The sequence below is a fragment of the Pollicipes pollicipes genome, unplaced genomic scaffold (genome assembly GCF_011947565.3).
Source record: "Pollicipes pollicipes isolate AB1234 unplaced genomic scaffold, Ppol_2.1 Scaffold_2555;HRSCAF=2994_pilon_pilon_pilon, whole genome shotgun sequence".
NCBI lineage: Eukaryota > Metazoa > Arthropoda > Thecostraca > Pollicipedomorpha > Pollicipedidae > Pollicipes > Pollicipes pollicipes.
Window position 1 is genome coordinate 24,397,312 of NW_023596136.1, and position 15,012 is coordinate 24,412,323.

General features: G+C 49.0%; 1 protein-coding gene across 1 annotated transcript; it reads left to right on the plus strand.

Moving 5' to 3' along the window:
• Window positions 1-4,668: 4,668 nt before the first annotated feature.
• LOC119099424 (flavonoid 3',5'-methyltransferase-like) lies at window positions 4,669-10,766 on the plus strand. Its single transcript, XM_037222581.1, has 2 exons — window positions 4,669-4,785; window positions 10,476-10,766. Exons 1-2 carry the CDS (start codon window positions 4,669-4,671, stop codon window positions 10,764-10,766), a joined length of 408 nt encoding a protein of 135 aa, XP_037078476.1.
• Window positions 10,767-15,012: the final 4,246 nt, after the last annotated feature.

Genomic DNA, 15,012 nt, shown 5'->3' on the forward strand with positions numbered 1-15,012 from the left:
TCTGAGTTTGGCGCCATTTCATTTCTTAGTTGACAGCTGTAGCTTGATTTCGGAGGGGGGGGGCCTAGAACCCCCCCCCCCTTCCCTAACGGAATAGGAAACGTGAACCCTGATATCGAGTAGTGATGGCACGAAACCTTAAAGCCTTTCAACCAGCAGATCAACACACGAGATGTGAACAGCCATGCTTTTTGGAAACTGCAATTAATGCGTGCTTGATCACTTCAGAATGAATGCAACTTTGACCAGCATGGCCCTAAAAGCATAGTGATCTGCAGACTAATCTGCTTGTGGCCCTCCACGTCATGGGGAGCAAATAGCTTTTCCTGCCTGCTCACACCACGTCATGTCAGAATGATAGGTCAGTTAATAAAGCATCAAAACTCAACTTTTCGACCAATGAATTCTTTGGACCCTTCCACAGCTGCTTGATGTAGCAGTCTTTTGTAACCTGGAGGTGCAATTCTTTTGTTTTTATTTCAGTTTCCATGAGATAACACAGAATACACTAGGTACCTGGCCCAACTCATTAATCTATTGAAAATGTGCATATTGCATATGCTTTCCACCCTCTATGTTCACAATTTCAGGCAAAACATAGTTTAGTCTACCATAATGTGTGGACTGTAGTGATTTGTGGTAGTGCTGGAAAGCACCTAAATCAAGGGCGTAGCCTGCAAAGGAAGTAGCAAAATCAGACGAAAATATGGCCACTCTTTTAGATAAATCACAAACTAAAAGCTTAACGTGTACCTTTTGACCAATAGAGAGCAGCAGGGGGCGCAGCCAGAGGTTTCGTAAAGGGGGGGGGGGGGCACAGGATTGACAGAGGACACCCTGATAGTAAAATCCCCCCCCCCCCAAATCACCTCATATGACCCATTTGTTATTGAAGACATGTTTTTTCTTATTAAGCTCAGACCAACACGGAGCTGACCGTTCGTTGTTTGCGATCTCTGACCGAAATAGAGGAGTTTTCTGTCTCAGGGGTCTCCATCGGTGCTAAAGATCATTTTACTGACATTTGAGATCACGGCCTTACGAGCGGGGTCCTTAATGTGACCTACAGCCAGCCCTTCGGACTCTTCTAATCTTATATTAGTATTTGGTCTCTTATGTTAGTCTTTGGTCCATATTTGGTGTCGAGAGACCCTTCGGCCCCTCTTTGGGCCCCCTCAAAATCGCTCTGACTCGGGGCCACTTGCCGCCACAGTTCGAGACGGTGGCCCCTAACCGACACAGAAGCCCTTCATTGTACCAGGGACCCCGAACATTACAAATCGCGAGCCCCGGCCTTGTTTCTGCTTGGGAAATGGGTCTCAAGGGCTCAGACGGACATGGAGCCGACTGTTCGGTGTTCGTGGTCTCGGACCGATTGTCTCAGGGGGGGGGGGGAGGGGGTGATCCTAAAACGATGCAAGGGGACCTCTGAGTAGTATTTTAAGTCACGACCCTGCGGGCCGCGATTCTTCACGTGACCTACAGTCAGTTCTTTAGACCCTTATACCCCCCAAACAGGCCTTTGATCGTGGGTTCCGGTGTGCTGTTCAAAAGTGCTGTTCAAAAGTTGAAGAATGATGTACATTTAATCTTGGGTGTTTTTGGTTCATCCTTAGCACGCATTAGCAGTTATGAAATTTCGACTGCCAGATGCAAGTATTTCACCACCTTGCCAATAATTATTGATGCTTTGAATGGTCATTCTTTCCGCATGTCAATTTACAAAACTGTAAGATAAACGGCCTAGACTGCTTAGCAAGCGCGCGGGCTGAACGAGTAAAACATTTTAAAAACGCCTTCTGTTTCATACGCAAGCGCGCGGGTTGATCGAGTGAAACATTTTAAAAACGCCTTCTGTTTCATACTTAGTAAGCCTTTGGCTTTCGTTCGGGCTGGTCAGGTGTTACCGATATGACATAACCGGTGTACTGGCTCTAAACACTAGGGTCAGTGGGTCTGATTGGCATGAAAACAAACATGACGCTATTTTGGTGGTGGGTTCAGGGTATACGCGACACACAATACATAACAAGTACAAGCAATGTGGGATTCGTCTCATCATTTTATTACCGTCTCTTACCCATCTTTAAGAAAGCCATTCATTTGCCATTCCTCTTAAATCTGTATTATTTGCCTTTGCGATTTGGGGACCTGCGATGAATAAAGTGTTCCCTTCTAATAACGTCCCTTGACCAAGTGATGTAATGCTAGCTTGTGATGGAAAGTGACATTCACTTCATGGAAGAAAGCATGGCGGCCAAAAAGGTGGCACTCCAGGAACTGATAGATTTTTGGTACATAGACTTGATGACATCGTATTCATGCATTTTATGTGTGAACAGACACGTGAACAGGGTTGACGGGTTTTGCGTGATTGATCTTTGGTAATCTTGACGCGCGTCTCGCATATGTCTGGGTTACGTGTTTTTGCAGGGGGTTGGTTTCCTTTACCGGTGGACGACTTTAGCTCCCCACCGACTTGTGATGCAGGCAATCCCAATTCAGTGGTCAGCCTTCTCTTCCCAGTTTATGGCGTCTGCCGTGGCAGGAAGGCTGGACCAGGCAGCATATCGAACCCCGTACGTCTGGTTTCCTATACGCGCGGCTTAACGTATGTTTCTCTACCTGTTTGGTACAGTCAGAAGGCAACCAACATGTGTTGTGTTTTACAAATGCTCGTGCTCTGTTACAGGCATAAATCATACCGTTTGAAGTTATTCAGACATGCCACTAGCAAAGATGGCATGTTTATACTGGTGAAGTTTAGTGGCTTCAGGTAAGAGCATACACGTGTCCCAATCTCATCGAGCTAACAAGTGATCCTTGTTGGTAGGACCCCAGTGAATGACACTCGTGCATTGCGTTTCGTTTGAACAGCCGTGAGCCGATTTTTAAGACATTCAATGAAAGACTGAATGACTTGAGTGCTTCGTCTGTGCGTTTCTTGGCATAGATGTTCAGGGCATGAATAAACCGATATATACATTGTTATACTTACCTGAAAATGAGCATGGGCGGTGCCGAGATGGGAGGCAAACGGGCTGTCCGATCCCCTTTTCTCCAAAGACCTCGACAAAACCCATGACCAATGTGCGTGCCGTGGAAAACCCTACGACCCATGCGCCCAGCGGCCCATTACCCAACCAAGCAAAAGATGGTAGTCAATGGACTATTTTTGCAGTGAACGCTCAAAGGACCAACGCTAAATTTTCAGAAACATGCAGGTTTTAGCCCCTGCCCCTATTCATCCCCGGTTCTCTTACCCATGTCTTGCAGTGGTGCAACCAAAGACACGTGAGCTGTCTATACCTATGAGCGTGCCCTGGGAAGCGTGGCTTTCGGCGATGCTAGCAACCAGCCCTGACGTCTTCCATGCTGATGTGTTATGATCGTTAGGCGAGGGTATGATTGTACGATAAAAATAGCGTCATGAAATGTAATGAAACGGGTCTCCAGGGTGACTCCAGAGTCTCCTAAATGCTTTCTTTCCTCGCGCATGAGAAAATGGTCGTATAGAATAACAGCCAACGTTTCTTTGCTTGATTTTACAAATACAGAATTATCTGACTATTCTTAAGGCCCGTTCTGGCCACTCCAGGGCCCCTTAAGTTTTTCCGTGTGCCACTCCTGATCACTAGTTGTCTTCTGCTTGCCTAATTGGCGTGCATTCTCACGTTTTTCTACTTATTTCAGAGTTCCTACATGGGTTTCGAGAGAAAGAGTGCCTCTGAGCCTAATCCGGTCATATTTGAGAAAGGTTGGTGCATGGTTAAAAAAAATGTTTCTTAAAGCATTGAGTGAAGCGTGAGCAGCAGCATAAGCTGAGAGCATCAGATCGCACAGTGCCCTTTGAAAGTAGGTGTAGCAACCAAGGGTGATTGTGCTCTGTTTTGGGTCTAAAACTGATCAGTGGTAGATACCACCTAACAAAATAATGTGTCATGGCATAGACTGTCTGTCATTGCTGCAAATCCCAACTGCTCTGCGCGGGAAATTTGCTCATTGCTTTGTTTCGTAACGTTTTGCAGCTTGTGTGTCTTCATTGTTTTTTGCTTGCTTTTAGTTGGATATAAAGTGGTTCTTTTGTACTTGCCAAGATACCAGTCATCACGAACATTTTTGTTCCGTCCATGAAAGAAACTGTTCATAGAATTTGAAACATACGCATGGACACACGCACCAACGTGATCCCATGTAGTAGGCATCACAGAGTAACTGTGGCCAACCATGCACTTGCCCGTATTCTAGCACCGAGCGGGGTCAGTAGACCGACGCCCCATGAATGGATGTCCCCTTGGTTAAACAGCCACTTGGCCATGTGGCTTAGTTGGCTAAGGCGTTGGCTTCGGAGCCCAAAGTACCCTGGTTCGCCTCTGACCACCGGCGCATTGTGTCTCGGTCCCCTCGGCATAAGAATCGCAACTCCGATAGGTCTGGCACTGTAGCGCATCGTTGAGTAACTCGAACGATCCTTCTTCCGACGTACTGTTTTTTTGTTTTCGTTTTTGCTTAATACTCGTCATTAGGTAACCAATGGCGATCGGTCTGTCCGCAGATCATGATAATGATGCTTCTGGCCTCATTCCTGATGACGATGAAGATGAAGATCGTACGTACCTCCCCGACCCACGGCCAGCAGCGGACACGGACGAGGACGAGGACCAGGACATGGACGAGGACATGGACGAGGTCGAGGACAAGGGCAAGTCCAAGGATATGGACGAGAACCAGGATATGGAGGAAGTCAAAGACGAGAACGAGGACGAGGACCAGGATGAGGCCCAGGTAGTGGCCAAGAACAGCAGTAGGGCTTCCGGCGAACACAGTGTCTCTGTTGAAATATCTCCTAAAGCAAGAAAGCCATCCCTAAAGCGGAACGTTTGCCCCTATTGTGATACCCTGCACACAAAATTTGCACGCCATCTTTTCCGGAAGCATAAACGAGAACCCGACGTACTTGACGCGCTCGCCTTTCCAAAAGGATCAGGGGAGAGGAGAATCACTCTGGAAGGTATCATTCATAAAGTCAACTTCAAACATAACTGCTGTTTTCCGAGATGGGCGAGGAACGATTGTCCCCAAGAGGCGTCCACCCCAAGATATGAATTTCAACGTGAAAGATATGCTGCCATGTGGGAAATTTCACGGTGTCTTTTCTAGACGCGGCCTCTTTCGGCATCGGTGCCACGCCCATGGGAAAACTGCCTCTGGGGGCCGAGTCCAGTCCCAGGCAAGATCCTTGCTGCCGTGCCACAGAGATGCCGCGGCTGGTTTAGAAAACCTGATGGCGAAGATGCGGGACGATAGTATTTCGTCCACTTGCAGGCATGATGCCTTTATCATGGAGTTCGGGGCCCGTCTATACACAAGATTGGGCCACGAGCGCCACTAACATGCACACATCAGAGAAAAAATGCGGCAGCTAGGACGACTGCTGCTGGAGCTGAATGTATCAAGCCCAGGATCAGGTCTAGATATGTTTATTCACCCCGCGAAGTTCATGGAAGTGGTAGGCGCGGTCAAGAACATGGCCGGTGTGAAGGAGGGCAAATATCATAGCCTATCGCTTGCTCTCAAGCTTGGTTATGGCCTCAGCGAATGCGCGCGGATACTGAAAACGCGCGGGATCACCAACGAAGACGCCACCCCGAGGACGGCTGCGGACGATTTCCTCCTGCTCTACCAACGAGATTGGAAGCTACACGTGTCTTCTCGTGCGCTTACCACTCTCTAGGAAAGGAAGTGGAATAAGCCCGTCGACCTTCCCCTCAATGCGGATGTTCAGAGTGTAACGAAGGAGGTGCGGGATGAGTTGGTGCAGGCTCAGCGGCTGTTGGAAGAGGAACGCTCTATCAAGAACTATGTTAAATTGTCGGAGACTGCGTTGGCATCCATCATTTTGTTTAACCGGCGAAGGCCGGGAGAAGCGTCAAGGCCTACGGTCAGATCATACACTGAAAGGGACCAAACTCTCAATGAAGATGTCCTGCAGCACCTGTCTCCCTTAGAGCGAGGGCTGTGCCATTCGCTGGGAGATATAGTGGTTCGGAGCAAAAAAGGAGGCGATGTGCCCATCATGCTGACAGCCACAATGCGAGGGGCGCTTGATCAGCTGATCGCAGCGAGGAAAGACGTTGGGATCCCTCTCGACTGTCCACACATTTTCTTCAACAGCGCAGCCCCAGTTGCGAGCACGCTCAGAGGCAGCGACTGCGCGCGGACATTCGCGCGGAGGGCACGTGTCAACAACATCACAGTCACGAAGTACAGAAAGCATGTGGCTACTATGCTGCAGCTGCTGCAACTGAGCGAGATTGAAGTGGATATCGTGGCCCGCTTTATGGGCCATGACATACGTGTCCACAGGCAGTTCTATAGACTTCCCGAAAAGACGGTGCATGCTGCCAAAGTGAGTAAAATACTACTCGCGATGGCCAAAGGGATCGGCGGATTCGCAGGGAAAGACCCTGGATGACCTGATCCCAGCAGTTACGATGTCGTCGAAGGTGGTTCCGCTCCCAGTGTCGAAATAAACGACAGCGCTAGCATTATTGCCCCTGACGACATGGGAGTGGAGATGGGGGTGAAGAACGCTAAAGAGATGGCTTCCGATCCCCAAGCTGAAGCAGAAAACGGACCACCCAGGGGGCCAAGGATTAATGAAAGACGGCCCAAAGCCAAAAGGAGGGGCGTGCTGTGACTGAAAGAGAAAAGGAGGTTATACAGAGGCGCATGAAGCCATTTATCGGTTCTCTGAAGTGCTCAGGAATGGCAGACTGCCTAGCGGCACTGAAGGAGAAGTCTGTGCACTGTGCCGGCGTTCCTGGAAGGATGTTAAGTTCTGTACATACAATGTGATCCAGAAGCACAAGTGTACCATGGAAATGTAGTTTCAGCTGAAAGCTTGGAATGCTCCATATCTAGATCCCCTGCTGCGTTGTGTGCAATCGCAGCCTTGCGGTGGCAATGTTCTTTTACCTGCAAGCTCGAGAGGCTCCGGACGTTAGATCCTCTGTTGTGTTATGTTGCAACCCCTGCTTTGCGGTGTGGTTGTTTGATCCGTTCGCAAACAAACTAAGAAACCTTTGCACAAGAGTGTGTTTGTGGTGGACTGTGATCGGAACTGATGGATTTGCTGTCTCATGCTGCCCTCCCCACATGGAAATAACACAAAAACTCAAAACGAATAGCAGAAAGTCCGCGTCTTGAGACCTCAACATTGCCTCACAGATTGCAGTAGTGACCTATGTCAAGAAGTTTGAAACCGATTTTGTGACCTGCATAGCTGACTGACCTGACCTGCCCCAGATCGTCGTCGATCTGGACTCGTCGATCGTCGTCGATCAGGACTATCGATTGATCGTGGTTGTCGTCGTCATCATTGGGGCTTTACGACGCACTCACCTGCTGAGGTCATATGACGTCGCCTGACTAACCAAGGCAGTGATTTGTTATTGTGATTGTTCTTCATCTACGCCGTGGGCTGGTCAGACAGGTACCGGCCAGGTACCGAAGACAGGGATAATGAAAAGACAGCGGAAGAACTCGGAATGTTGAAAAATGCATGGAGGTTCAGATTTTTGTACTGTTCTCATTTTACGCATTATTCATACTTTGAAATCGACCGCCTTAATGTGATGTAATACCACATAGTTTGGCAACTTTTAATTCGCACACAATGTTATGCGTCCTGTCTTGACAAAGTTTTGGCGTCAACTTGTTGGAAAAAGTTTCGAACGCAGACGAAGAGACATAATTTTGGACTGTAATGAACAAGGCATAACATGTAGCATAAAAGTAGGCATAAGAAGTGAAAATCATCTGTTGCAAACCGAAAAATTGCGTGTAGCTCTTGCCATGTGTCAAATATAACATAATATAATACAATATAATCAAATATAACAATATAATGCAACATAATGGGAACATCACATAACATTACAATAAGCTACAAATATAGCAGTATATACTGCAATATAATGCAGATATAACAATATAATACAATGTATACAAATATGACATGATATAGCACAGATCGATATAATATCACGGCTCCTTCCAAAACAAAGGATGTGCAGGCAAGGCATCAGCAACCATGTTCCATTTCCATGTCAGTTGGTTCGCCAACGTGACCGAAGCGACGTTATCACCCAAATTCCCTTTCTTTCCATGTCATGAATGAGGGCAATTTAGATACACATTACAATGCGGAGACCGGTCCCTAGCTTGCTAAGTGTAAGGCGTATGACGCACCTTTGACGTCATATTAGCTGGTCCCCGCTTCGCAGCATCCTACGGATATTGATCCCTTATCGCTAGACCTACGAAATGCTTACCATCGCACTTTTCGGGTTTTCAGCAGCACTAAGATGTTAATTTCGTAACGCTAGCTCATGTTTAAAGAGGTGTGTAAGTGGTCCCCACTCTGTAGTAGTCCAGCGCGGTCCCCACTTGGGAGGGCTTACAAACAGGGGTGTGTGTGTGTGTGTGCGTGTGTGTGTGTGTGTGTGTGTGTGCGTGGAACGTTCATTTGACCTTCAGTTTGGCCTCGAAGCGTGACCTTGAAGGTTCAGGAGGTTTTAACTGACGCTAGTTTATACGCTGGTGAATATCAAAATGCTTGAAAGTCCGAAATCGCCTGCAGCTTTTGCATTACGTATAGTTCCCAGGCACTTGGTCATTAATGTGATTATGCAGAATGACCTTCAAAACACAGGACTCTTCCACGGGCGCTAGTTTATGTGCTGGTAAATATTCGGATGCTTTGACTTCCGAAATCATCTAGAAGTAAAACGACCATTTTCAGGCAAACATACCTGAGCTGAAAATGGAGCCCGCATTCTCCAAAACTTAGATGGGTTGCAGTAGGATGCAACCATCGGCATCGCAAACGGGTGAGGAAAGTACGGAGGCCTCCCTGTAACACTGTATGGCCAAGAACTGCATAAACTACGCAGGTCATTGGCTGAACCCCTGTGCGTCCAACCTTGTAGCAACGCTTGCGGGGGGCGGGGGCGGGGGGAGGGGATTTCTGGTGTACTTTGCGTGCCAGCGAGTGTAAGGTAGCCATAGGTTAAACAAAGCAATTCACCATGCGGTGACTTAAATTGTTTAACCTTCACCTTGCCGTGGATGTACTATGGAAGGATTCTTTTATAGATGCGTCGACTTACTTTTGTGTGAACATAACAGTGTGATCGTCTTTCGCAGCGCTCTGGCGGTATATTCCGATCTACATTTTGGTCTGGTGTAAATTGGGTGAGCGAGCTTCCTATCGCAGCTATGCTTATTTACTTTATGCGGACACAACAGCGTGACCGTCTTTCGCAGCGCTCTGGCCGCCGCTCTCGTCCTGCCACCTGACGGCAAAGTTACTGCCTGTGACGTCACAGACAAATGGTTGAACAAATATGGTCGTCCAGTATGGCGAGAGGCCGGTGTGGAGAACAAAATCGACCTGAGGATCGCCCCAGCCACCGAAACTCTTCAGGTACGAATTCAGACTTCATACAGCACTCCTGAAGGTGCCGCAATATAGACGTTTTAGTGCTTACCATGCACCCATATCGCCTGCTGTAAGGCAACCCCACAAATAACTTTCAACACCGAAGCCAATACGAGGCCGCCTACCTGTGTCATGGCCGGGTCACGCTCCAGTCGAGACGTTGAATCGCGCAAAAGTCCCTGCCGACACCCAGCTGGGGTACCAAGCTTTACCGCGTACATGGCGCCTCACCACACGTGACAGGCTGAGGACGATGGGCCGACGCAGGCAGGGGCGCAGCCAAGGGAGGCCGTGCCTTAGACGTGGATTTTTTCGTTTTTTACCCTAGAGGGCTCCCGATACAGAGTTCAAGAGTCGGCGTGATGCATGCTGACTGAGCCTCGGACACCACACTGAAGAAAATCCGGGCTGCGCCACTAAACATAGGTATAAACGTTGCGTTTGTCACTTTCTAGGTAATCTAGACAGGTAGTGTCGCGACTTTTGCTCGGGATCTGGGCGTAAGCGAATCATTGTTTTCGTGATATCAAAGTTACAGCAAGTTCAGATAAGAATGATGTAAATAACTGAGTTTGAACATCGCAACACGACGCGACACAATCACAAGATTTAAGCAGTGCAGACACTAGCCAGTACGTTTGATCTGCTCACTGTGCGCAAACTTTCCGCTAACAGCATATCGATCAGTGGAGCTTCAGGTTGCCTCGGGCTCATATTTTACTCCTGATTTTAATAAAAGAGTGGACTAAGAGTGGACTGGTCCACGGCAGAGTGGACCAGTCCACTCTCTCCTAACACTCGGTGCTCTTCTCGCTCTTGTCGACGTAGCTGACCGCCATACCGATTGACACGTTAGTGACACGAGATGCTCAACTGTTCTGCATCGTCTCAGAAGCGGCTGGCCCATGGCTGCCGAGCCCGGCGGGCGGCCCCTGTGTCCCGTTCCGTTCTGTCACCCGTTCCCGGGCAGGCGCTGATCAACGGAGGCGAGGCTGGCACCTTCGACTACGCCTTCATCGACGCCGACAAGACCAACTACCTCAACTACTACGAGTTAACGCTGCAACTGCTGCGCGTTGGCGGCATCCTGGTCGCCGACAACGCCCTCAGAGGCGCCAGGGTGCTGGGGGATGAGGACGCCATGGACGAGAACACGCGCACCATCCACGAGATGAACAAACGGGCCTCCTCAGACCCACGAGTCCACGCCAGCCTGCTCAACCTTGGCGACGGCGTGTTGTTTTGCCGACGCGTCAAATAAGGCGTGGGCAGAAACGCTGGTGACGAGAAGCGGTAGATTTGGGAGCAGAAGGGGCAGCTGTCCGCCCACATCTGCGGAAATTTGGCTTTGATTGTATGCGAATGTATTAACAGACGTAATAGTTTTAAAAGCCGTCTTCCAAATGAACTGTTAGCATACGCATTCAATTTTTGGTAAATATACGACCCTATGCCGTACATTACCTCTTCCCCTCTCAACTCTAATTGGTTGTTACTACCTGCATTGATAACGCCGACCCTCACGCTCTCCTCAGTTCTACATTATCTCAACATACAACAACAAAGCCAACAACCACGTGCTCCCGATCGTCCACCTGGTTGTACCACAAATATTATGTTGAGCGACACATCAACATATATTGAGGGTTGTTTTCCAGCTTGAAAGTGAAAAGTGTGTGAAGGTGCACTATTGAGGATGACAACAGCTAAACACACTGATGTGAATGAATGAGGAATGGAGGGCGATGAATGAAAATGAATGAAGGGCAGGATTAAATGAGTGGAAGTCAAAGTAAGTGTCAACTAAGACTTGAAGATGAAAATGAATGAAAAGGATGAAATGCATGAAAAATGGAGGATAAATTGCGTAGCTTACTGGTGGCAGCGTACACTCCTCGATGAGCACAGCTTGAAATATGCAATACCATCAATGTAATCGATATTTAGCACTACAACGTAGTTTGACCAATGTCTCATGGTACATTGAAGTTCATTAACACAACAGAAGAACTTTGAATCTGTTCTGCCGAAAAACCAGGAGCTGAAAACTTTTCTTCAATACGCATTCCAGCTGTACATATGTTTGTTGAGAAGGTCGTGCAAGTCCACTGTGATTTCTTTATCTAAGCACACCATGGCAGTACACTCAAAGCTTCCTTGAAAGGCTCCCGTCTGTAGCTGTTATTCTACGTGAAGACGTCGTTTTGCCTCCTCCCACGTTTGATGCACGATATCTGTTCTCATTGATCGTGACATAAACCAGGGATGCCAAGTTTTATAAATTAATGGAAGGCCAAACCAAAGGTCCGACAACCTAACCCCTCCCCCCCCCCTCAATTGTTTTCACCGGATTTAGTCAATTTCATTTTGATTAAACACAGTATATATTTTTAATATAAATTTGAGCAAAACCCTTCGAATGCATGGATTTCTGGGATCAGCGCTCATGCTAAGCAGTGCTTGTTGTGTGAGCCATGACCCCCAGCATCCGATCGCGCAATCCCAGGCAACGACAGAATTCAGTGGCGAAAGCTTAACGTGCCGCAATGCTCAGCACGGTCCGTCCTGCCCTCTGACGTCAACTGACCTTTAGCGCGACCGTTGTCGCCGGCCGCAAGTCATACCTGCCAAGGGCAAATAGCGAGCGCCCTAAAGCGACTCGAACCCACCATGCCATGGATGGATGGATAGGAATGCAGGCGCTCTAACCAACTGAGCCACCGGGGCGGACATATATGTTTTTAATCTTTGTATAGTTTATAACAGTATTTAATCTAAGCAGTATAGAAGTCATGCAGGGCTGGATCCAGGCAGCAGGCACTGGACGTACGCGTCATTTCTGGGCCTTTTCTGGGGCCCTCACAAAAGAATACGAATCGACACCCGTGACTTAACGTGTTGAGCTACCAAGACATATGTATCCGTGAATCGCGTTCTATTCCAAGTGCTTCACAGAGATGCAACTTTTCACCCCCTGGAAATGGAAAGTCGCTGCTCCGCAGCCAAATCAATAAACGGTACTAGACTGAGTTAGCTGCTCGCAGCCAACCAAGCTGCTCGATAACATCTGAGATGTGATGGCAGCGTCTGGCCCATTGAGTATTTGCCTACAAAAGTTGGCAATTTTCTGTGCGCGAGTAATTTGTGTTACGTCACACGAACCGTACACGCTCATGCAGCAACGAACGATCGATAGAACTAGAGCGTACACAATGCTAGTTTCAGTGCGCATGCAGGAAGCGTGCGGCGGGCGTGGCCAAGAGCGATAGGAGTGCTCGTGCGTTCCGAAGTCGGGGTGCCAATGCGTGTCTGTTTTTCAGATGAGGGTGTAGTTAGAGCGCCAGGCTTGTCGCCGTCCCTGCATTACTCACTAGAGTAGCAGCAGCAGTAGCAGCAGCAGAAGCAGTAGAAGTAGCAGTATCAGTAGAAGTAGCAGCAGCAGCAGCAGCAGCAGCAGCAGCAGCAGCAGCAGCAGCAGCAGCAGCAGCAGCAGTAGCAGCAGCAGCAGCAGCAGCAGCAGCAGCAGCAGCAGCAGCAGCAGCAGCAGCAGCAGCAGCAGCAGCAGCAGCAGCAGCAGCAGCAGCAGCAGCAGCAGCAGCAGCAGCAGCAATAGCAGTAGCAGTATACTGGAAGCCATCCACATTGTGCCTATTACGGTTTCAGGTCAAATAGCTGCATTATGAAAAGACACGCAAAGGGTATGCAAAAATTATACGAACAGTCGCCATAGGGTAAAACAGGACTCAGTGGACGCACTATGGGGCGGATGAGATCAATTTTCAGTGGTTAAAATCACATCAAGTACGGCTGTCTTAAACGCGTTCAGCGTTAGGGCATGGCGCACGCACGACGGCAGGCGGTTCCAGGTCGCTGCGGCACGATACGAAAACGCCCTCTGCGTGGTGGCCGGTTGGTGTCTGCGCAGGTGTAGACTACCTCTGACCGAGGTGCGCGTTTCACGACTCGAAACAGCGGCGCGTGGGACAAAAAGCGTGAGGCGCGCCTACCTCCTTCAAGGCCTCAAACACTTTTATCACGTCGCGGTGCGTCACCATCACCTTGATGCTTGGCCATCCAATGGAATTTAGAGCCGGAGTTAAGTGGTGGTGTTTTTTAGAGCCGGTTATTACTCTTGCAACAAAGTTGACCACTTTTTAAATTTTGTGCGGCTGACTCTTGTTCGCCCTACCCCACACCCTCAGGCAGTACATGATATGAGTAAATACGCACGTCTGGATAATGATTTTGAAAAGATCTGAAGTACAGTAATTACGGAATTTGTAGAGAAACTAGGATGCCATTGCATTTTTTCGCGACGCTCGAGACATGGGCACCCCATGACAGACCGGGGTCAACTACCGGGGTCATGACAGACCGGGGTCAACTACCGGGGTCATGACAGACCGGGGTCAACTATGACGCCCAGAATTTTGGTGCTAATTGGTGCTAATTTTGGTGCTAATTTTGGTGCTAATTGAGGCATGCCTGGTCAAACCGTGTACTTTAAAGTGAAAATCAGCTGACTTTTTACATTTTGATTTGACCCAACGAACATAAAATAATTTGTGTTTCGTTCAATTGGAGACAATCGGCCCTGAAGCAGTTCTGAAGCTCGCGCATGGTAAGTTTTCGTCTGGTTTCGATGTCGGCGAAACCCGGTCCGTCAGGGAGTGCGCAGTCCACGGCATGGTGTCGTCCGCGTAGGAGATATGGTGGCCATGAGTCAAGCGTCCAAATAGATCGTTGGCAAACAAAAAATGAAAATAAAGCTGAACCGATGATCGAGCCCTGGGGTACACCGCATGGCATGGGAGGAGTGAGCCGCCCTTCACGCACCGCCTGCCCTCGACCACTCTTAGGGCTTCTAATCATGGCACCTATGGCTCCTAATCCGTTCCACATCGGCAAGGCCATGCCAAGATAGTTTGGTGAGGAGGAAGTCGTCTTCAGCGCTTTCAAATCTCTTCGACAAATCGATCGTCCTTTCCGACGATACAAGACGGTCGTCGGTGTTGGTGACCACGCGTTCGACTGCGGCGAGCACGGCATCCTCGGTCGAGTGACGCGACCTATGGGAATGCTGAGATGGGTGCAGCAGCGCCGTCGCGTTAAACTATTCCGTCAGCTGTGTGTAAGCCAGCTTTTTTAAGATCTTAGAGAGCACGCTGAGAAGCCCGATGACTTGACGTCGGAGCTGGTATAACACATGTCGCCTCCCAGCTATCTGGGGAAAGTTTGGTCACGAGAGACAAGTTGATGCGCTTAAAAGATAAAGACCGACCACTGAAAAACATTCCCGCGCAGCCTGGGGTGGGACCTCACCCAGGCCCACCGCCTGCGATGTACTGGTACGCTGAGCACACCGTGACAACTCTGGTAGCGTCGCAGGTCGGAACGAGAAGCCAGCGGCGCAGACGGTGGGCGGTCCGGGTTTCTTGGCGCTGGCATTTGCTGCGCTCCGCAGGTCGGCTGCGATGCGGGGCCCACGGCAGCGAAGTGGTGGCTGA

What these genes read in the sequence shown, in the direction of transcription:
- LOC119099424 (XM_037222581.1), top strand. Translation starts at nt 4,669, where the DNA reads ATGGACGAGGACATGGACGAGGTCGAGGACAAGGGCAAGTCCAAGGAT. An exon ending in AGGACCAGGATGAGGCCCAG is followed by an intron (nt 4,786 to 10,475) that starts GTAGTGGCCAAG and finishes GTTCCCGGGCAG; the next exon opens with GCGCTGATCAACGGAGGCGA.